This window comes from Nematostella vectensis, chromosome 1 (assembly GCF_932526225.1).
Source record: "Nematostella vectensis chromosome 1, jaNemVect1.1, whole genome shotgun sequence".
Lineage (NCBI taxonomy): Eukaryota > Metazoa > Cnidaria > Anthozoa > Actiniaria > Edwardsiidae > Nematostella > Nematostella vectensis.
Window position 1 is genome coordinate 9694294 of NC_064034.1, and position 21253 is coordinate 9715546.

At 41.4% G+C, this 21253-nt stretch overlaps 2 protein-coding genes and 1 long non-coding RNA gene across 5 annotated transcripts; 1 reads left to right on the plus strand and 2 right to left on the minus strand.

Annotated features, from left to right (window-relative positions):
* Positions 1 to 396: 396 nt before the first annotated feature.
* LOC5520332 (tripartite motif-containing protein 2) lies at positions 397 to 2512 on the minus strand. The gene has a single exon (XM_001640112.3). It carries the CDS (start codon positions 2508 to 2510, stop codon positions 816 to 818), a length of 1695 nt encoding a protein of 564 aa, XP_001640162.1. The 5' UTR covers positions 2511 to 2512; the 3' UTR covers positions 397 to 815.
* Positions 2494 to 21238, minus strand: LOC5520331 (lactadherin). 3 transcript variants are annotated; one of them, XM_048725022.1, is made up of 14 exons: positions 21048 to 21238; positions 20731 to 20897; positions 19809 to 19946; positions 19320 to 19458; positions 18900 to 19204; positions 18198 to 18345; positions 17703 to 17798; positions 16207 to 16335; positions 14123 to 14254; positions 13759 to 13884; positions 12886 to 13005; positions 6414 to 6536; positions 5755 to 5894; positions 4896 to 5632 (listed from the first exon to the last, which is right to left on the minus strand). In XM_048725022.1, the coding sequence occupies exons 1-14, from the start codon at positions 21151 to 21153 to the stop codon at positions 5567 to 5569; spliced, it is 1935 nt and encodes a 644-aa protein (XP_048580979.1). In that variant the 5' UTR covers positions 21154 to 21238; the 3' UTR covers positions 4896 to 5566. The 3 variants fall into 3 exon arrangements, with proteins under 3 accessions (XP_048580990.1, XP_048580979.1, XP_048580982.1); XM_048725025.1 differs by having other exon boundaries at positions 5755 to 5898; XM_048725033.1 differs by lacking the exons at positions 4896 to 5632; positions 5755 to 5894; positions 6414 to 6536 and adding an exon at positions 2494 to 3346.
* On the plus strand, positions 17678 to 19975 carry LOC125561233. Its single transcript, XR_007307271.1, has 3 exons — positions 17678 to 17781; positions 18209 to 18383; positions 18930 to 19975. It is a non-coding gene; the product is annotated as an uncharacterized LOC125561233 (long non-coding RNA).
* Positions 21239 to 21253: the final 15 nt, after the last annotated feature.

The window sequence follows — 21253 nt, forward strand, 5'->3', positions numbered from 1 at the left end:
CCAATAAAGCAGACAGTTTTCTCTTAGGTAGCTCGTCCTACCCCGTGGGTGGTGTTTAATTTTTTTAAGCTGACCTTCCAGTCGAGAGGCGGGGATTCTTCCGAACCCCCCCTGGCTACGGGCCTGCAGAAGTTTTCAATTGTAATATCCCAAAATATAAGAAGCAGCATGGCCATTCAAACAACACGATTCTCTTATTAAGAGCAAGATGTGCTGCTCCAGAATATAAATTTGCTAAACGCTTTTACTGTATGTGTAAACAGTGTGTCAACAAAGTTTAAAATAATGACGAAAATATCCTCTTTGCTCCCCTAAACTCTAGCCCAATCCATAGCAATAACATGAACACTGTCTCCTCCAAGCTCATGCATCTACTGATAGGAATATAGCAGGAAGTATGTGCATAGCTGTACATTTTATTCCAAGCAGAATATTTCTTACATAAGTAATGGTTCTTTCCTCGAATTTATTTATTTGTCACCAAATTGCAGCCATTTTACAGTTTGGCTACTGCAACAACCAACCACAGGCAACCCATTCAGTATATTCTGTACGCTACGGAGTCGCATGCTCTCCTTGCCGCATGACGCCACAGTGAGCCCAGGCCAATACAGGCAACCCATTCTATAAGTACTTGAGTATATTCTGTACGCTACGGAGTCGCATGCTCTCCTCGCCGCATGACACCACAGTGAGCCCAGGCCAACAAAGGTAACCCATTCTATAAGTACTTGAGTATCTGTACGCTACGGAGTCGCATGCTCTCCTCGCCGCATCACGCCACAGGGAGCCCGGACGACAACAGGCAACCCGTTCTATAAGTACTTGAGTATCTGTACGCTGCGCGGTAGCATGCTCTCCTCGCCGCATGACGCTACTACCGTACTGTCCTTATTTACCGCGATATCCCGGATACCGGTCACTGTCCGGAAACCGATGACGAAAGATCCGTCCGTCTTGTAGATTCTAATGCACTTGTCGAGCCCATGGTAGGCCAGCAGTGTGTTCGTGTGCGGGTCCACGGCTATCTGGATGGGGTACGTGATGTCGAGGCCCAAGCTGTCCTGCTCGCCCACGTGAAGCTTATTGTCATCGAATTGCTTGACGTACTTGCCTTCCTTGTCGAACATCTTGATGTTGCACTTGTGTCGGCCGATGAGTGAGTCAGACACGAAGTACTTATTATCGTGGAAAAGTGCTTTCTGGGGACCATTCAGAATCCCAGCGCCAAACTCTAACTCCAGTTCACCTGTTCTACTGTACACGCGAATACACGGCTCGGTACCGGAGCACGCTAGTATGATACGGCTGTTCGCATCGGTAGTGAGGCGACCAAAATACAACGCATCATCACCCATCGCATCCGTGTCCAGCTCTACAATAGTCTCCTTGTACTCTCCGCTAGGTTTGTACAACTTGATGGCCTGTACCCCCTCGAGAGGGGCGTCGGACACTATCAGGGTGGAGTCAGGAAGGAAGGCCAGCCCATCAGGACCCTCCAGACCCGCCTCATTACAATCCCCCTCGCCAATTTTCCTGACGAAGTTCCACTCTTCGTCAAAAAGCAGCACGCATTCGCTACCGTAATCCGAGACAGCAACGTGACCCTTGGGGCTGACGGCGACTGCCGTAGGACCGAAATTGCGCTTAAATCGATTCGGTAGGTTGATGCAATCAATTACTTCGGCAGCGCCTCCAAATGAGGGCGTGGCATGAGCGAGGGGTGCAGGGGGACCAGCATCCCCTGGCGCGCTCATTTTACGCCCGAACTGTAAGTTGCCAAGCCCCTCCTCTCTCACCATTTGCAAAATCTTTCTGCTGGGGGTCAGATCGATCAGAAACGATGGCGGTCTCTTAGGGGGGACGGGTGGGGGCTTCGTTTTGCTCTTTGGCGATGTATTCTCCTTTTTCTCATCGTCAAAGACGTCGCCGTCTGTCGGGGAGTCAGGCCACGCTTCGTCGTCCTCGCTTATTGAAGACACCGAGGCGATACTCGCTCTCTTTTTTAGCTGCCTTTTAACAATCTCGTCTACTTTTTTTAGCATCTCATTTTCTTTAGTTGTTAGTGCATCGCGGATTTTTTCCGCCGTCTCGCTTATTAGTTTTTTTACTTGAGTTGCCTCCTCTTCCAGAGATATCGCTTCCTTCCCGTGAACAGCGCGATGCGACTGCTTTTCGTTATTTTCCAGAGATTTTGCAGACAGACTTCTGCGTTTTTTCTTACTTTTAGTCTGTCCTCCGGAGGCCACCTCTAGAAGCCGCACGATTCTCAGATCAGAAGGCAAAGCGTTAATTCCTCCCATCGGCATAGGAAGCTCTTGCTCATCGATAGGACATTTCATTATCAGAGCGTTTTTCGGGACCATACTTTCGAGGCAGCCCAAGCAAATCGTATGCATGCATGGCAAGCGCTTAGGGTCGTCGTATTCCTCTTCGCAAATTGGACAAACGAGGCTGTTTGAGCCGGAGAGCTCGTCGCTTTTGCTAGGGATCTTTTTGAAAAATGCCATGTTGATATCTTCTCACTAAAGTCAAACGCTTTCAGCGTCTGATGCTTATTCTTGAAGATTTTTGGTCAAAGTATTCGCTCGATGAGGCAGGAATAACGGATCAAATGAAATAAAAGTCAAACACATGACAAAGTCACATCAAGCACTCGACCAATCAGAGAACTCAATAACATGTGAATGGCTTTTCCTGTCGATTAATGTCCTTGATTCTCGAAACCTGCGTTTTTCTATCTCCTAAATAATTTACTTGGAGTAGTGACATCTAAACTTAACATCTTTAAATGGTTTAACAGATGAATTTAAAAAAAAAAACTTCCTCGTTTATTTGCGAAGTTATTATCTCAAGTCCTGGGGTCAATTGAGGTCACTTTTAAACGTTGTTCATTTCGTGTATATCTGCAGCTTCGTCTGCTCACTTGCTCTCAAGTTGAATCTCTTACTTCCTCGAGCAGTCTTCAATTCTCGTCATCTCAACAAAATTCCGAATAGCATGGAGCTCATTTTACCGTAGTTAGTGATAGATTTCTATTGAGAAAGTTAGACCGATGATCACGGAATAGTCTATCCTTTTCATCGCATTTGTGATTAACCCATAAACGCAACAACACGATGGAGCCAAATGCTCCCTTGTTAACACTCTCTGATTATCCGAGGATCTTTCAATCTTTTGTATATCTTCCCACTCTCTGATGGTATTCCAATGCACCTATATGTTTACCGTAGGGCCCTGCTAGTTTGATTTCTCAAAAATTCTCTCTAAAATAGCGCTAGCATTTTCATACCTTCGTTTGAGCTGTAGGTGGTCTGGCTAGAATTTTTCAGCTCGGAGCTTGAACCTAATAAAAATAGCCTTTAAAACAAATTCATAGGTAAAATATGTTATCTTGTAACAAGGTTTTGTAGCATTACGTATTACGATAATGATTAGGTGTGTGAAATAGAACCTGTTCTTTATTCGGGACTATTGAACTCAAGGCATAATTGATCAAATGGTGCAGAAACAACGACAAAGAAAACACTTGAAAGATAGACTGGCAAGTTATTCTACATGCTCGAAGATCCAGCGTACTTTGCGGGCGCTGCCAAAGGTCTCTATTCGAGGGGGTGACCTTTGGGAGCGCCCATAATGTACGCTTGATCTTCGAGCATGGTTATTCTATCAAGCGTAAAATGTTTTCCCACATTTCAATGTTTTCAATCGTCTCGTGTTCCATGCTAAATAGTGGGTGAATGTTGATGTTATCAGTTTATAGGCTACTAAAGCCAAAATATCGCTGTACTGCTATAGGAAAATCTTGCACCATGCTGCATTGTGGGTAGTCTGCGAGGCTGCGAGAGACTGCATTGTGGACAGGTAAAAGGGAAAATTGAACGCCGCTAGCAGAAAACGCCTGTTTGAACTTGGCTAGCTGGTCCCATCCCATTGTATTTGCTTTTTTACACGCTATTTTTACATTATACCTTCTAGCCTTTTTACTTGATTGTTTAAATTTTAATTCTTTTTTTAAATAACAAGGGGCGGGACCCCTAAGCCACCCCCCACCCCGTTTTAGAAGCCAAAAAAAAAAATACAGTTAATGTATGAGATATCTAAAATACAGGAGAAACTGCCTTGAAAGTCCCTTTTGGCCCCCCCCTTCTGTTAAAAATCCTGGATACGCCGCTGATAACAGATTGTCAAAAGGGAAGGCCGGCTATTGTATTAAAAGATATTACAGGTACAATCTTTTTAAAGAAGGCCAGACACGCCGCCATTCCATGCTCCCGCTCAATCCCGAATCAAACATAGCATCCATTTCCATCGGCTAATTCAAAAAAACCTTTAAAAGAAAAAGTCGACAACAACGCAGATTTATGTTTTTTAGAACGATATTTCGGCAGGCCAATACCTGCCTTCTTCAGGTTATAAATGAGTTACAATGGCATGTTATAGCTAGTATATGTACAAAGTTCATTGATGATTAACTAACAAAAGGTAAAAATAGTAATTGAGTAAGGAGTGACTTATGGAAGATGGTAAATAGGGTGGTGTGGATTACTAAGTAGCTAAACGGTTTCTTCACGCCGGTTGAGGCCACCGGGTTCAAGAGTGCCAGCGCGAGCTATCACCACCCACCAGTGTGTATTAAAGTGAGCCCCTATAGATAAATTAGCACAATAAATCAAGCTTGCATAAACCCTATTGTCTTATTGTGCATATGACTGAAGTCAGAAGCTCATGTCATCGTCGAGAAGCCGGCAAAATTACTCTAAACTTTAGATTGTCCAGCTGAGCCAAACATTTCAAAACACTATATAAAGTAATATAAGCAGCTTTTAAAAACCTCTGGGATATCAAAGTGGGGGAGGAGTCACGCTTGCTGGGTTTAATATTCTTATATTTTCGGAGTGAAGTCATTGGAACCATGGATGCCGACAGTGGCAAGAGATTAAAGTCCCCAGGACGTGATCATGCGCACCAAAGGAACACAGCGGGGGGAGAATGCGGCGAGCGAAAATACATTTTTCATACGGATTTCAACATTCGTCGTTCTCGTTTGTTCGTCGATAGCCTTGATGCCCGTGCCCAACCAAATCCGCTCAAATCTTAGCGAAAGAGGTTGAGACTTGAATATTCTGACGAAAGCAGGTTCAAAGACTTTCGCAGACGAAGGACGTGATCATGCGCACCAAATGAACACAGCGGGGGGAGAATGCAGCGAGCGAAAATACATTTTTTATACGGATTTCAACATTCGTCGTTCTCGTTTGTTCGTCGATAGCCTTGATGCCCATGCCCAACCAAATCCGCTCAAATCTCAGCGAAAGAGGTTGAGACTTGAATATTCTGACGAAAGCAGGTTCAAAGACTTTCGCAGACGATGTTCGAGCAAAGCAGGTTCATCCAAACAGGTCCTTTAGGTTCATCCTAACAGATTCTTAAGGTTTATCCAAACAGGTCTCCTTCTCTCTATTCGTCCTACTGAATGTCATATGTAGAACCTCTTCCAGGATTACTGAACAATAAAGGCTATATGGGCACTTCATAGAAAACGAGTTATGCCGGCATTTATTAACTACAAACCTATACTTTCGGAACAGGTCACTACACTTTTTAGAGAGACGTCTTTACGGTTTACGCTCTGAAAAGAAACAGAATCAACCTAAGTGGCCACGAAAATTTAAGAAAGGCTATAATAGAAACAAATTGTCCGACAGAGACGGGTAAACGGACAGAAGGACAGACAGACAGCTATACACTTACTTCTTTGCTACTTCCGTACACAGTTCCCAATACTGCCATCGCCAACATAGCCCTCCTTACAGTAGCACTCGTAAGAGCCAGACGTGTTATCACAGTACGCATTCTCGTCACAATCATTCTCCCCCTCCAAGCATTCATTCCTGTCTAATTAGAGCAGATACTCTACCATCAGCAAGAGAGCAAACATTGACACGAGCAGCATCAATAAACGTCACCCAGGGAAAAAACTTAGGCCTTTTTTTTAGGAAAGAGAAAGGCTAATTATAACAAACACGGTTGATCCCTAAAAACTAGGCTATATCCACAAGTATCTGTGGCTATTTTAAAGCGGAGATTTTTTAACGTATACAAAAAACCCCAGTCTTGACATAGTACTCAAAATTATCCGTTTTTAGGATTGCGTACAAACACGGAGGGAAAAACTTTCTTTTTCAAAAACCCCTGGCTACGTGGGGACGGGGTCTAAGGTGACCCTGGGTTATATCTGCATCCCCCTTCCGCCAACTACCGTTTTTTCTAAAGCCCAGTGCAAACAGCGCCCAGCAATAATGTGTGAACACCACATTGGAAGGTGCTGGTGGAAAGTAAAAGTTTGATTGACGCCAGCGTCAACTTCTGGGAGCATTATGCTGGCACCGCTATGCACATCAAGTTCTTACCTAAGCAGGCATTTTCGTTATTGATAAAGCCCGGTTTACACAGACACATGTAGCTGCCGATGGTATTGAAGCAAAAGGCGTGTTGGTCGCACTGATAAACACCAGTCGCGCACTCATCCAAGTCTAAAAGGGATATATAGACTTTTAGCCTTTTTATCGGTTTGCTACACAAACATTCACCATAGTGAAGCTGGCAGGCAACTCAGCAGGCAACTCGGTGAAGTTAGCAGGCAACTCAAATGTGATTATTTGTGTAATATCTCGGCAGGTATATGGCCGATTGTCACGAAATTTGGACACAATTGTACAAAAAGTACAACAAACATATTCATGCATGTATGATATCAAATATTATTAATCACGTGACTGTGTGACGTTGAATGTTCCAGCAGGCAAGTCGTTATATCACAATTGTCGCAATATCTACGTCCCATTTTCACCGATAGTCATCAAACTTTAACCTAAGTGTACAAATGTAATAACGAAGACAACGCCGTATTAGTTATTCTCATGACGTCATCAATCACGTGACCGTGGGAAAAAACATTTTCTCGAGTTCCTATTGAGAAAACATTACGAAACTTTCGAAATATGACAAATAGCACATGGGATTTTACAATCATGAACTTTTAAAATATGACGCCATCAATCACGTGACCGTGGGAAAAAAAATCGATATCTAGAGTTCTGACTGAAATAACAGTGAAATCGAAGTACGACAAATTATGTATGTCGTTATTAAAGCCTAACTTTTTTGGAATGTTTTCGTGATTTACTTTTATAAAAACATATAGCAGGCAACTTGACAGTACAGCAGGTAACTCGTGATGCACTGGGAATATCGTATTCGTCGTTATTAAAGCTTCACTTTTTTGGCATTTGTAAGTGATTAACTCGAATAGAAACATATACTGGAAATATCGTATTCGTCGTTGTTAAATGTTCACTTTTGGCACTTGCACGTGATTTACACATCTTAACCTGCACTGTAATTCCTACCGTTTCTCTGCCGTATCTACGCGTATTATTTTCGCTCGATATGGGCCATCGCTTAAGCTCATCGATTATCAGTCACTAACCTAGAGCGCGAATCCTAACAAACTCTCTCTCTCTACACGACACAATATAAAAACCCATAACCAGGAGCCAACTGTCCAATACTTATATAACCACTATCTATCTTCTATTTGCCATCATTGATTTGTCCCCTATCTGCACGCTTTCAGATATTATTCCTCACCGGTCTTGTTATTGACTTGATTTTTCACAAGCTCACATTACACTCACAGGAAATTATCAACAGGTAATTATCACCCTCGTTCCAAGGTCAAATACACTGTTCTGCCCTAACTCCAAGCCCGTTTTCTACATTTCATTTATAGGCACAACTCTTAACTAACATCCCCAATGCAATACACCATATATAATAGCCATAATTGCACACTTTAACCCACGCACTAACGTCTATCACCATACATTTTATAACCCCACACAGCCGCCTCGGTACGAATACCAGATTTAAATGTTCACTTTTTGGCATTTGTACGTAATTTACTCGAACAAAAACATATAACAGGCAACTCGACAGTACAGCAGGTAACTCGTTATACACTGGAAATATTGTATTCGTTGTTGTTACAGCTTCACTTTTTGGCATTTATACGTGATTTACTTTAATAAAAACATATAGCAGGCAACTCAATAGTACAGCAGCTAACTCGTTATGCGCTGGGAATATCGTATTCGTCGTCATTCAAGCTTCACTTTTTTGGAATTTGTACGTGATTTACTTTAATAAAAACATATAGCAGGCAACTCGACAGTACAGCAGGTAACTCGTTATGCGCTGGGAATATCGTATCCGTCGTTATTGGAGCTTCATTTTTTCGTATTTGTACATGATTTACTTTAATAAAAACATATAGCAGGCAACTCGACAGTACAGCAGGTAACTCGTTATGCGCTGGGAATATCGTATTCGTCGTCATTCAAGCTTCACTTTTTTGGAATTTGTACGTGATTTACTTTAATAAAAACATATAGCAGGCAACTCGACAGTACAGCAGGTAACTCGTTATGCGCTTTGAATATCGTATCCGTCGTTATTGGAGCTTCACTTTTTCGTATTTGTACATGATTTACTTTAATAAAAACATATAGCAGGCAACTCGACAGTACAGCAGGTAACTCGTTATGCGCTGGGAATATCGTATTCGTCGTCATTCAAGCTTCACTTTTTTGGAATTTGTACGTGATTTACTTTAATAAAAACATATAGCAGGCAACTCGACAGTACAGCAGGTAACTCGTTATGCGCTTTGAATATCGTATCCGTCGTTATTGGAGCTTCACTTTTTCGTATTTGTACATGATTTACTTTAATAAAAACATATAGCAGGCAACTCGACAGTACAGCAGGTAACTCGTTATGCGCTAGGAATATCGTATTCGTCGTCATTCAAGCTTCACTTTTTTGGAATTTGTACGTGATTTACTTTAATAAAAACATATAGCAGGCAACTTGACAGTACAGCAGGTAACTCGTTATGCACTGGTAATATTGTATTCTCCGTTGTTTAAGCTTCACTTTTTAGGCAGTTGTAAGTGATTTACTCTAATAAAAATATATAGCAGGCAACTCGACAGTACAGCAGGTAGCTCGTTATGCGCTTTGAATATCGTATTCGTCGTTGTTAAATGTTCACTTTTTGGTATTTATACGTGATTTACTTTAATAAAAACATATAGCAGGCAACTCGACAGTACAGCAGGTAACTCGTTATGCGCTGGGAATATCGTATTCGACGTTGTTAAATGTTCACTTTTTGGTATTTATACGTGATTTACTTTAATAAAAACATATAGCAGGCAACTCGACAAGCAGGTAACTCGTTATGCGCTGGGAATATCGTATTCGTCGTCATTCAAGCTTCACTTTTTTGGAATTTGTACGTGATTTACTTTAATAAAAACATATAGCAGGCAACTCGACAGTACAGCAGGTTACTCGTTATGCACTGGGAATATCGTATTCGTCGTTATTGAAGATTCACTTTTTCGTATTTGTACATGATTTACTTTAATAAAAACATATAGCAGGCAACTCGACAGCACAGCAGGCAACTCGTTACGCACTGGGAATATCGTATTCGTCGTCATTCAAGCTTCACTTTTTTGGAATTTGTACGTGATTTACTTTAATAAAAACATATAGCAGGCAACTCGACAGTACAGCAGGTAACTCGTTATGCGCTTTGAATATCGTATTCAACGTTGTTAAATGTTCACTTTTTGGTATTTATACGTGATTTACTTTAATAAAAACATATAGCAGGCAACTCGACAGTACAGCAGGTAACTCGTTATGCGCTTTGAATATCGTATTCGTCGTCATTCAAGCTTCACTTTTTTGGAATTTGTACGTGATTTATTTTAATAAAAACATATAGCAGGCAACTCGACAGTACAGCAGGTAACTCGTTATGCGCTTTGAATATCGTATTCGTCGTCATTCAAGCTTCACTTTTTTGGAATTTGTACGTGACTTACTTTAATAACAACATATAGCATTCAACTCGACAGTACAGCAGGTAACACGTTATGCACTTGGAATATTAGGCTTTGATAGTTTTTCTGGCACGAAAACCCCGAAAACACGAAGTTCGCATACCATGGCCGCAATCAGGGCCAGGGGGAGAGGGAGGGTGAGGAAAATGCGCGCACTTTCTCTCTCCCTCCCCCTGCCGAGCGCGTTATTCAAGGTGGCGGCCGTGGGTTTTTCGTGCGCATAACGAGTTACCTGCTGTACTGTCGAGTTGCCTGCTATATGTTTTTATTAAAGTAAATCATGTACAAATACCAAAAAGTGAACATTTAACAACGACGAATACGATATTCCCAGTGCATAACGAGTTACCTGCTGTACTGTCGAGTTGCCTGCTATATGTTTTTATTAAAGTAAATCATGTACAAATACGAAAAAGTGAAGCTTCAATAACGACGAATACGATATTCCCAGTGCATAACGAGTTACCTGCTGTACTGTCGAGTTGCCTGCTATATGTTTTTATTAAAGTAAATCACGTACAAATTCCAAAAAAGTGAAGCTTGAATGACGACGAATACGATATTCCCAGCGCATAACGAGTTACCTGCTGTACTGTCGAGTTGCCTGCTATATGTTTTTATTAAAGTAAATCACGTACAAATTTCAAAAAAGTGAAGCTTGAATGACGACGAATACGATATTCCCAGCGCATAACGAGTTACCTGCTGTACTGTCGAGTTGCCTGCTATATGTTTTTATTAAAGTAAATCATGTACAAATACGAAAAAATGAAGCTCCAATAACGACGGATACGATATTCCCAGCGCATAACGAGTTACCTGCTGTACTGTCGAGTTGCCTGCTATATGTTTTTATTAAAGTAAATCACGTACAAATTCCAAAAAAGTGAAGCTTGAATGACGACGAATACGATATTCCCAGCGCATAACGAGTTAGCTGCTGTACTATTGAGTTGCCTGCTATATGTTTTTATTAAAGTAAATCACGTATAAATGCCAAAAAGTGAAGCTGTAACAACAACGAATACAATATTTCCAGTGTATAACGAGTTACCTGCTGTACTGTCGAGTTGCCTGTTATATGTTTTTGTTCGAGTAAATTACGTACAAATGCCAAAAAGTGAACATTTAAATCTGGTATTCGTACCGAGGCGGCTGTGTGGGGTTATAAAATGTATGGTGATAGACGTTAGTGCGTGGGTTAAAGTGTGCAATTATGGCTATTATATATGGTGTATTGCATTGGGGATGTTAGTTAAGAGTTGTGCCTATAAATGAAATGTAGAAAACGGGCTTGGAGTTAGGGCAGAACAGTGTATTTGACCTTGGAACGAGGGTGATAATTACCTGTTGATAATTTCCTGTGAGTGTAATGTGAGCTTGTGAAAAATCAAGTCAATAACAAGACCGGTGAGGAATAATATCTGAAAGCGTGCAGATAGGGGACAAATCAATGATGGCAAATAGAAGATAGATAGTGGTTATATAAGTATTGGACAGTTGGCTCCTGGTTATGGGTTTTTATATTGTGTCGTGTAGAGAGAGAGAGTTTGTTAGGATTCGCGCTCTAGGTTAGTGACTGATAATCGATGAGCTTAAGCGATGGCCCATATCGAGCGAAAATAATACGCGTAGATACGGCAGAGAAACGGTAGGAATTACAGTGCAGGTTAAGATGTGTAAATCACGTGCAAGTGCCAAAAGTGAACATTTAACAACGACGAATACGATATTTCCAGTATATGTTTCTATTCGAGTTAATCACTTACAAATGCCAAAAAAGTGAAGCTTTAATAACGACGAATACGATATTCCCAGTGCATCACGAGTTACCTGCTGTACTGTCAAGTTGCCTGCTATATGTTTTTATAAAAGTAAATCACGAAAACATTCCAAAAAAGTTAGGCTTTAATAACGACATACATAATTTGTCGTATTTCGAAAGTTTTGCAATGTTATTTCAGTCAGAACTCTAGATATCGACTTTTTTTCCCACGGTCACGTGATTGATGACGTCATATTTTAAAAGTTCATGATTGTAAAATCCCATGTGCTATTTGTCATATTTCGAAAGTTTCGTAATGTTTTCTCAATAGGAACTCGAGAAAATGTTTTTTCCCACGGTCACGTGATTGATGACGTCATGAGAATAACTAATACGGCGTTGTCTTCGTTATTACATTTGTACACTTAGGTTAAAGTTTGTAGACTATCGGTGAAAATGGGACGTAGATATTGCGACAATTGTGATGTAACGACTTGCCTGCTGGAACATTCAACGTCACACAGTCACGTGATTAATAATATTTGATATCATACATGCATGAATATGTTTGTTGTACTTTTTGTACAATTGTGTCAAAATTTCGTGACAATCGGCCATATACCTGCCGAGATATTACACAAATCATCACATTTGAGTTGCCTGCTAACTTCACCGAGTTGCCTGCTGAGTTGCCTGCCAGCTTCACTATGGTCAAACATTCCTATCGGTGTACAAGAGTAGCAATTGTCATATACATGTTTTAATTGGTTCGCCAATACAGTGCATTATGCAAAATGCTTGGTAGGCGCCAATTCTGACTATGATACCCCAAACACTGATAGTCAACTCCGTAAAATTGTTTATCGAAAGATCGTCAAATCCTATCATTTATTTATGTGATATCCATGACTGTGCACCCCAACCCCACCCCCAGGGGATCATGGGTACGCGGCTGTATTCCGAAAAGAGATTGAAAAAGATGTGCTATGTCACAGCGCAAGACATTCACGAGACAGGTATATTTCATGTATGTTTCTATCTGTCTCGCGTTTTGGATAAGAAGGCAAAGGATGAATGGGAAAGCTTTGAATAACGAGTTGACGAGTTCCCTACTGGGTGTTGGTTGTTGTTATTGTTTACCTTGACAAGTTCCGTTCACGGCATGGTAGCCGTGTCCACAGTCACAATAAAACGAGCCTTGAGTATTCACACAGTTTGTGCCGCTTGGACATGTGGCCCCAAGCGCACACTCATCCACATCTGAAATGACACAAGATTCAGCAGCATTCGAGCGCATTGTGTTTTTGAAAGAAATGCTAATAACACGATGCAACTTCGCGACACATTCGAACACATTGTTTTCTTGAGGAAACTCGATTCACAAGTGTGTGTCGGACTTACAATGCACTGCCACACATGCGAACACACTTTGTTTTAGACACCGTGATTTAGACTGTATGATTTTTGTCTATAACTATTGCATACGACATGACTGGCTCTGAAAGATGGCGGACAGTCGCCGAAGAGTTACTGCGTCTGCTCTTTGTTGCCGTATCACAAAGACGAAAAAAAAACTGGAAAAGACAACGAAGAATACGGCCTAGTTTAAACGCCGTTCTTTTCATGTGCAAATGCACGTTTGGCACGTTTGTAAAAGACAAAAAAACGCCTGGTAATTTAGACGCCGTTCATCGTACACGATAAAAAGCTTTGCTATAAGCAATGGTAAAATTGAAACATAAATGTCAGAACATATGCAAATAAGGACGTCCTTAGTCATTTGAATTATTTTTACAGTTTGATGAGGTAACAGAACTGTGTCTTTAATCGACAGAGAAACCCGGAGTTTTCACTTCGTGGTTTAGCTGAAAAAGGATGAAATTTTTCAGACATAGCACATCTTCACGTGCTGCCTTTGTATTAATTTATTTTTTGCCGCGCTCATCTACGTTACCGTCGTTCTTGCTTAAGGTCCTTCGATCACCAAGGACAGTTACCATGGACTATACTTACCAATGCAGTGGGCTTTCAAGTCGTCCATAAGGTATCCGCTCTCGCACTCGCACGTGAACACTTTGACATGATTAGTGCACACAGAATGCTCCGGGCAGCTACCGGGAACCAGGCACTCGTCCATATCTAGGAGAAATGCTATTAGTTTTACCAGGGAAAGCAATGTTTGAATAAGCACCTATCCCAATACCTCACTTTAGTGGAGCTTAATACCAATTTAGTGTTCATATCAACGAATGCTTCCATTGTGTAAGATCTCGTTCGACGAATCAAAGGTATTTGACCCTTACGTCAGTTCTTTTTCGGAATGTAAAACAAGTGTTTTCTTTATAAGCGAGCCCTCCCTTCGAGGTCATTTACTTACCTACACACACTCCAGATAAGCCCAAGGTGCGATCCAGTCTAAAGCCCGGTTCACACTGGCATGTGTACGATCCAAGGGCATTCAGGCACGTCGCGCCAACGCCGCAGTTCTTATAGGCGCACTCGTTTCTATCTGAAGTTACACCAGAGAACATAAAAAACTACTGAACAAGTTTAGGCGTAAAAGTACAAGCACGGGACTGTTTAAACTTTCGAAGATGATGATAGGCCACATCCATCCTCGGGAACCAAGGGCGTCGAGGTCACAGGCGCGAGAACTTGGCGGAACAAGGCCTGTAGAGGGGGAGGGGCACAAGAAAAGAGAGAAGAGAAAGGAGCGGGAAGACGTCTTCCTCCTTCTTTTTCTTCCCCCCCCCCCCCCCCCCCAATAACCTGCGTGTACCGATTTACTCTTATTTCCTACACACACTGTACGTACTGTTTTGGTACGTGGTTTATTAAATAAAAGGCGGTCTTCGTCTTGTATATATTGACTTCTCTTTCTCTCTCTGCCACCGTATGAGCAACATGTATCATCCATGAATGCACCTATTTCAATAAAAGTTGTCAGTGCAAATGGCGATCGGCAAATGGCAGTTCTACGACCGAAAGTAACCATGCGTCTCGAAAAAAAATGGATAAATCAAAACAATTTTCCATTAAAGGTTGCCAGGTTGTTTGGCTCTGACATTGCTGGACTTTATTTAACACCTTTAATTTTACAAATAATTAGTACCCAGAAGCCATTTACCATATGCCATTCGCCATTTGCACTGACAACCTTTTGTGAAATAGCTGTATTCATGTGGTTATCTTTACACTTGTTAATGAACTGAGGAGAAAATGAACAAGCGCGTGTATTTGTATGAGCACTTGAGCACGTGTAAACCAAGGAGAGAAAGAAACCAAGCTCGTGCATGGATTGATTAATCACGTGAACAACACGTGTATACTACTACCAATTCACGTGGTATTATTTACCTCTACACTTATCGCCGAACCAAGGAGAGAATGAATACAAGCACGTACACTCGTATGAGCACGTGAACAACACGTGTATACTAACACCAATTCACGTGGTATTATTTACCTCTACACTTATCGCCGAACCAAGGAGAGAATGGACCCAAGCACGTACACTCGTATATGAGCACGTGAACAACACGTGTATACTAACACCAATTCACGTGGTATTATTTACCTCTACACTTATCGCCGAACCAAGGAGAGAATGAATACAAGCACGTTCACTCGTATGAGCACGTGAACAACACGTGTATACTAACACCAATTCACGTGGTATTATTTACCTCTACACTTATCGCCGAACCAAGGAGAGAATGGACCCAAGCACGTACACTCGTATATGAGCACGTGAACAACACGTGTATACTACTATCGATTCACGTGGTATTATTTACCTCTACACTTATCGCCGAACCAAGGAGAGAATGAATACAAGCACGTACACTCGTATATGAGCACGTGAACAACACGTGTATACTAACACCAATTCACGTGGTATTATTTACCTCTACACTTATCGTCGAACCAAGGAGAGAATGAATACAAGCACGTACACTCGTATGAGCACGTGAACAACACGTGTATACTAACACCAATTCACGTGGTATTATTTACCTCTACACTTATCGCCGAACCAAGGAGAGAATGGACCCAAGCACGTACACTCGTATATGAGCACGTGAACAACACGTGTATACTACTATCGATTCACGTGGTATTATTTACCTCTACACTTATCGCCGAACCAAGGAGAGAATGAATACAAGCACGTACACTCGTATATGAGCACGTGAACAACACGTGTATACTAACACCAATTCACGAGGTATTATTTACCTCTACACTTATCGCCGAACCAAGGAGAGAATGGACCCAAGCACGTAAACTCGTATATGAGCACGTGAACAACACGTGTATACTACTATCGATTCACGTGGTATTATTTACCTCTACACTTATCGCCAAACCAAGGAGAGAATGGACCCAAGCACGTACACTCGTATATGAGCACGTGAACAACACGTGTATACTAACATTAATTCACGTGGTATTATTTACCTCTACACTTATCGCCGAACCAAGGAGAGAATGGACCCAAGCACGTACACTCGTATGAGCCGTGTGTGTTGACGCAGTTTGTATTTTCAGGGCAGATGATAGGTCCCGCGATCTCGCACTCGTCGATATCTGAAAAACAGGAGCCGTGTCCTTGAGGTTTGAGGACCTATCGAGAGCTTGGATGTGAACCATGTTACAAGGCCATTTTAATTAAAAGTTTAGCTAATGGCCAAAACAATGGGTGTGTGACATATGAATAGGGGCTTGTAGACCCACGCCCACAACACCCCTGTTAGGCTAGTTTCGGTCACGAACTTTAGAGTGTGTTGAATTGTCTATAGAAGCATGATGTATCTCTTTGCACTTAGTTTAATTAAGAAGAAAGGAGGCCTGTAACAAATGAGTGAGCAAGTTGCTCTAAGATAAACTACCGTAAATGATCTAGTAAACGGCCCCTATATAAAGAACGCCTCCTATCTAATGAACTCTCCCCCTCTCCAAAAAAAAAAAGCTTACAAGTTTGTAATGAACGCCCCTCTCTAATAAACGCCCCCTTTATTTAACGCCCCTATCCTCCCTCCCAGCTTAAAAACAAATATTATAGCAGGGCTTCTGGAATTACTTCTTACGCGCTTCTTGTGCGGAATCGCGTAAATTGGCTTTTTCCGCGTAATCCGCGTAATCCAGCGTAATTTGGCTAAATTTTGAAAGACAAAACATTTAATTGCACAGCTGATGTGTTCTTTTAGGGTTGTTACCTCTATTTCTCGTGAAAAAAGAGATATATTCTTCGTAAGAGTGCGATATTTCGAACTGAATTTCAGAAAACAAATAAAATGACTAGGCGTTCTTTGCTAAACCGCGAAGGCCTAGGACTAATAATAGAATACTTTTTTAATTGGCTGGTGGCTAGGAGCCAAGATATTTTCACGCAAAAAAATAACCTTTTCAAGTTATTTCGTGCTTTCCTTCGGTACAAAATGTAGTTTGGGCGTAACAGTTGATATCCCGTGTAATTTAGCGCGTAATTCAGTAAAGAATCCCGCAAAATGTTGATTTTTAAAGAATAATGTATTGCAAAATCCCGCGTAATTTAGCGCGTAATGATTGATTTTCCGCGTAATTTAGCGCATAATTTAGCCAAGAATCCCGCGTAATTTTGAGCTTTTTTCCGCAAAATTCCAGAAGCCCTGTTATAGGAATTTTGGTAATATAAATCAAATTTAATTTATCTCAGATTAGATTTGGTTTGCTAAGACTTGCTGAATGTAAAGAGACGCTTGCTACGCAGGCTTTAACCCAACGTGATCCTGACTGAGACTAGAGCCCCACTGCACTTGGGTTTGTTTTATTGTTATAGTTTATAATAAACACCCCTCTCTTATAAATGCCCCTTATCTATAAAACAGCCCCCTCGTACCATCGAAATTTAATAAACGCCCCGGGCGTTTAATAGATCATATATGGTAAACAGCATTGTCTATCGCTTTACATACCTACACAAGAGGCACCGTGGAACCCCTCTCGGCACAGGCAGGCCTCAACCCCTTCATCATTCAGACACACTCGACTCAGGTCGGTCTCTTCGAACCCTAATATCAATAACATCATTGATTAGTTACTCATCGCATCGCCAGTAGGTAGGCATTTTAACAAGCGCTGTGACTTTCGTCAAAACCGGCTCCCGTAAAAATGGAACTTTGTAACCTTTTTCTTTTTGACCTCAATGCATAATCCTGTGCAGCACTGAAGAAAAAAAAGTAACAGAAGAATAGCGATTAAGCAAAAACTAGAGAGAGAGGGAGAGAGAGAGAGACCCTGCAATTTTTCGCAAATGTGCAAAAACAAAAAAGTGCCAAAAGAGAAGTGACAATTTGCGGGAATTATCGAAAATAAATTGCAAATTTACAATAGCAATCAGATAAAATTAAGAAGGATTGTATGCTTAAGACTAAAACAATAGGGTTTCCCTGGAAACACTAAATTCTCACTTCTTTCGCAGCCAAAGAGCTCCACTCTCATGCATATCCGGTTTTTCCAGTAGGCGGGGTGGATGCGTACCCCACGAGCAAGAAATCCCTCATGGAAATATTGAAATGACACGGTGACGCCATCCGAGTTTCCTCTGAAAAGCACCCTCTAGAATTTGGAAATAGAGAAGGGCAGAGATTACAATGGTAACTATCGTGTTATGTTACTAAAGTTATTTCATATATAGATACCAAAGACCTTTAGTACACAGCTGTTATCTACCTTATAGTATCTGTCTGTCAACCTGTCTGTCTGTTTTATTGTCTGTTTGTCCCCCAGTCAGTATTATCTTCACCCTGTCAGTCTGTCTGTCAACTTGTCTGTCTGTCACCCTGTCTTTCTGTCACATTGTTAGTCCATCACCCTGTCAGTATAACCTTCACCCTGTCTGTCTGTCTGTCACCCTGTATGTCTTTCACCTCGTTTGTCTGTCACCCTGTATGTCTGTCTCATTGTAAGTCCATCACCCTGTTAAAACAACCTTCACCCTGTCTGTCTGTCTGTCTGTCACACCATCTGTCTGTCCATCCATCCGTCTGTCTGTCACACTGTCTGTCTGTACCTTGTTGTCTTCCATTGCAGTGTAGGTATACTATTTTTAAATCTCTAACTACATAATTTAGAATAATAAGCCTGATGTTAAAGCCATTTAATACTTTTACCTCTCCATCTTTAATATGATATCTCCATAGCTTCCAATCCTGGCTAAAGCTAACACGGAAGGCTGTCACCCAGTTCTCTGCCTGACTCCGGCCCTGTATTCCTACACCCATGACAACCATCACCCTGTTTAAATCTATCTGCAAGTACTGCCTTGTATCCTGCACACCTGCACACCATGCTCCTAACCCCGACTCTGTATGCAGCCGGCCATACTCTGGCCTGGAGAAGTGGCTCTCAAATGAAGAAGCTTGAATGTTCTTGTTAGGCATTTTCGGGCTGGACACACCAAGAGGAAACATGCATTCTGGGAATAAAATAGATGCTTAAATGCATTGTGCATCTTTATCTTACTCACTAATAGTTAGTATTTTACTGTTTCTGTTTATCAGTCTATAATATCTTTTATTTACTTAGCCTACCTGAATAGCAACCAAACAGCTCTATGCACATAGCAATACCGCCAAGCCAACTGACAGGGCACACCCGCACAAGTCTTGTCCGGACATGGACTAAGGGTTGGAAATGTCTTTTACTATCAAATAAGTTGGCCAAAAGTTTCTGAAATCAGAAGCATCTGTTCAGTTAATATTTTTTTGTATTGTATGCAATAATAAGATGTTATGGCAAATAACAAAAATAGCTAAATACTACCTGATAAGATGTCTCCTTTTATTTTCTTGTGGGGAGCTCAACTCATAAAAGACAACTATGTTTAGCTTTTCATATATATTTATATATATATATATATTTTTTTATATATTAATGTTGCATATGCTACCAATTTAAGTTTTGCTACCAACACATCATTAAAAAAAGGTGATAGTTCTATGTTATTGTGCATACTCCAAACCTGAGTCTTAAATGTGACAAATAAAGTGTTATGATCCTGGACCATAAAAGACACAAACCTCCTCAATTCCGCCATAAAATTTGAGATGATCTTCAGAAAATCCAGATAGCAAAATATATTGGGTGACTCTACGATTTTCATGTGGATGCCCGTAGGTAGCAATACCTGTGACAATTGTAATTTCACTGAGGTCTATCTAGAAAGTAAATAAAGCACACTAAGCACTCACATTTCTTACATTAGTAGATCTAGGGGAGGGTTCGGGCCCCATTTGGGCTGCCAGAAAGCCATATGTTACAAAAATTAATTACCCCCTCCCCCTTTGTCCCCAATCCAACCCCCCCCCCCCTCCAGCAAAAAGTCCTGCCCCTGTCATACTATATAACAGTCCTTCACTTGTACCTTCCTTGTAACATGGAAAACCCTCATCACTCCCCTCCCCTCCCCTCTTAAGCAGCTGCAAGTTGTCACCTGACCTGACATACCAGCTTAAATGGCAAAATACACTGCCAGGGTGGTATGAGGGGTCGTCCACACTAACACGGATTCGTTTGGATCCGTATACTTTTTTATATGTTTAGGCCTTCCGTCCACACTAACATGCGTGCTTGATCTAGCGAAAACGGATACTTTTGAAAATGCTGTTGGATCCATATACTTTGGTCCGTAGTGTGGACGGTCGAATATGTATCAAAATGAAAACAATGGCGTCATATCGCAGGCATGCGCTGCTTTGAGCATGTGCATATCATAAAAATGATGTCAACCCGTACCTTTCAGCGTTTTCAAACATTTAAATCCGTGTTAGTGTGGATGCGAATCAAGTGATGCGTTTTCAGGGAAACGAATCCGGGTACTTTTGAATTTGTGTTAGTGTGGACGTCGTTAAGTGCCCTTCAGTAGTGAGATGTCACTCGATAGCAATGAGTTACAACACAAGTTTGTGCTATTTGGGACCACACTCTCAAAGATGAAAATACCTGCAGGTACTGTTCCGAATCAGCCACGGCGGCCACCCATGCTAGCCCAAGGTGTGGCCTGGCATTTGCGGCAATAGATTCCGAGTCGCGTTCACTTGATGCTGTAATCTGGTCATCTGAGATGTCAAAGTTTTCCATCCCTAGAGGATGTCCGCGACACTTTTTGCCTGTAAATACAGTAGGGTAATGGGATACATATTAACAATGACTAAATAATATGATAATAATTACTGTTAAAGAGCAATAATCAAGTTAAATAATTAAGTTAATTTAAAAGCCCTGCGCGGGAGCGCTTGGTTTATCAAAGCTCGTCCTACCTCGATCATCGCCAAGTTCTCTTAAGTGACCCAAGTTCGACTCATCCGCGGCAACAAAATGGCAAAAAATAAGTACAAGCCAAACACTTATTAAACCCAATGTCATTGATTATTCTCCAAGTATTCAATTATCAAGGAAATCAAGGCAATGCATACTTGCCGAGCCCCATTCAATTTGATCTTCCCGCCAGAAGCGCGCCTTCAGT

Coding starts and splice junctions, on each gene's coding strand:
- LOC5520332 (XM_001640112.3), bottom strand. CDS start 2,510: ATGGCATTTTTCAAAAAGATCCCTAGCAAAAGCGACGAGCTCTCCGGC.
- LOC5520331 (XM_048725022.1), bottom strand. CDS start 21,153: ATGACATTGGGTTTAATAAGTGTTTGGCTTGTACTTATTTTTTGCCAT. Junction 20,898..21,047: donor AGAACTTGGCGATGATCGAG/GTAGGACGAGCT, acceptor CTGTATTTACAG/GCAAAAAGTGTCGCGGACAT. Junction 5,895..6,413: donor TAACGAAAATGCCTGCTTAG/GTAAGAACTTGA, acceptor CTAATTAGACAG/GAATGAATGCTTGGAGGGGG.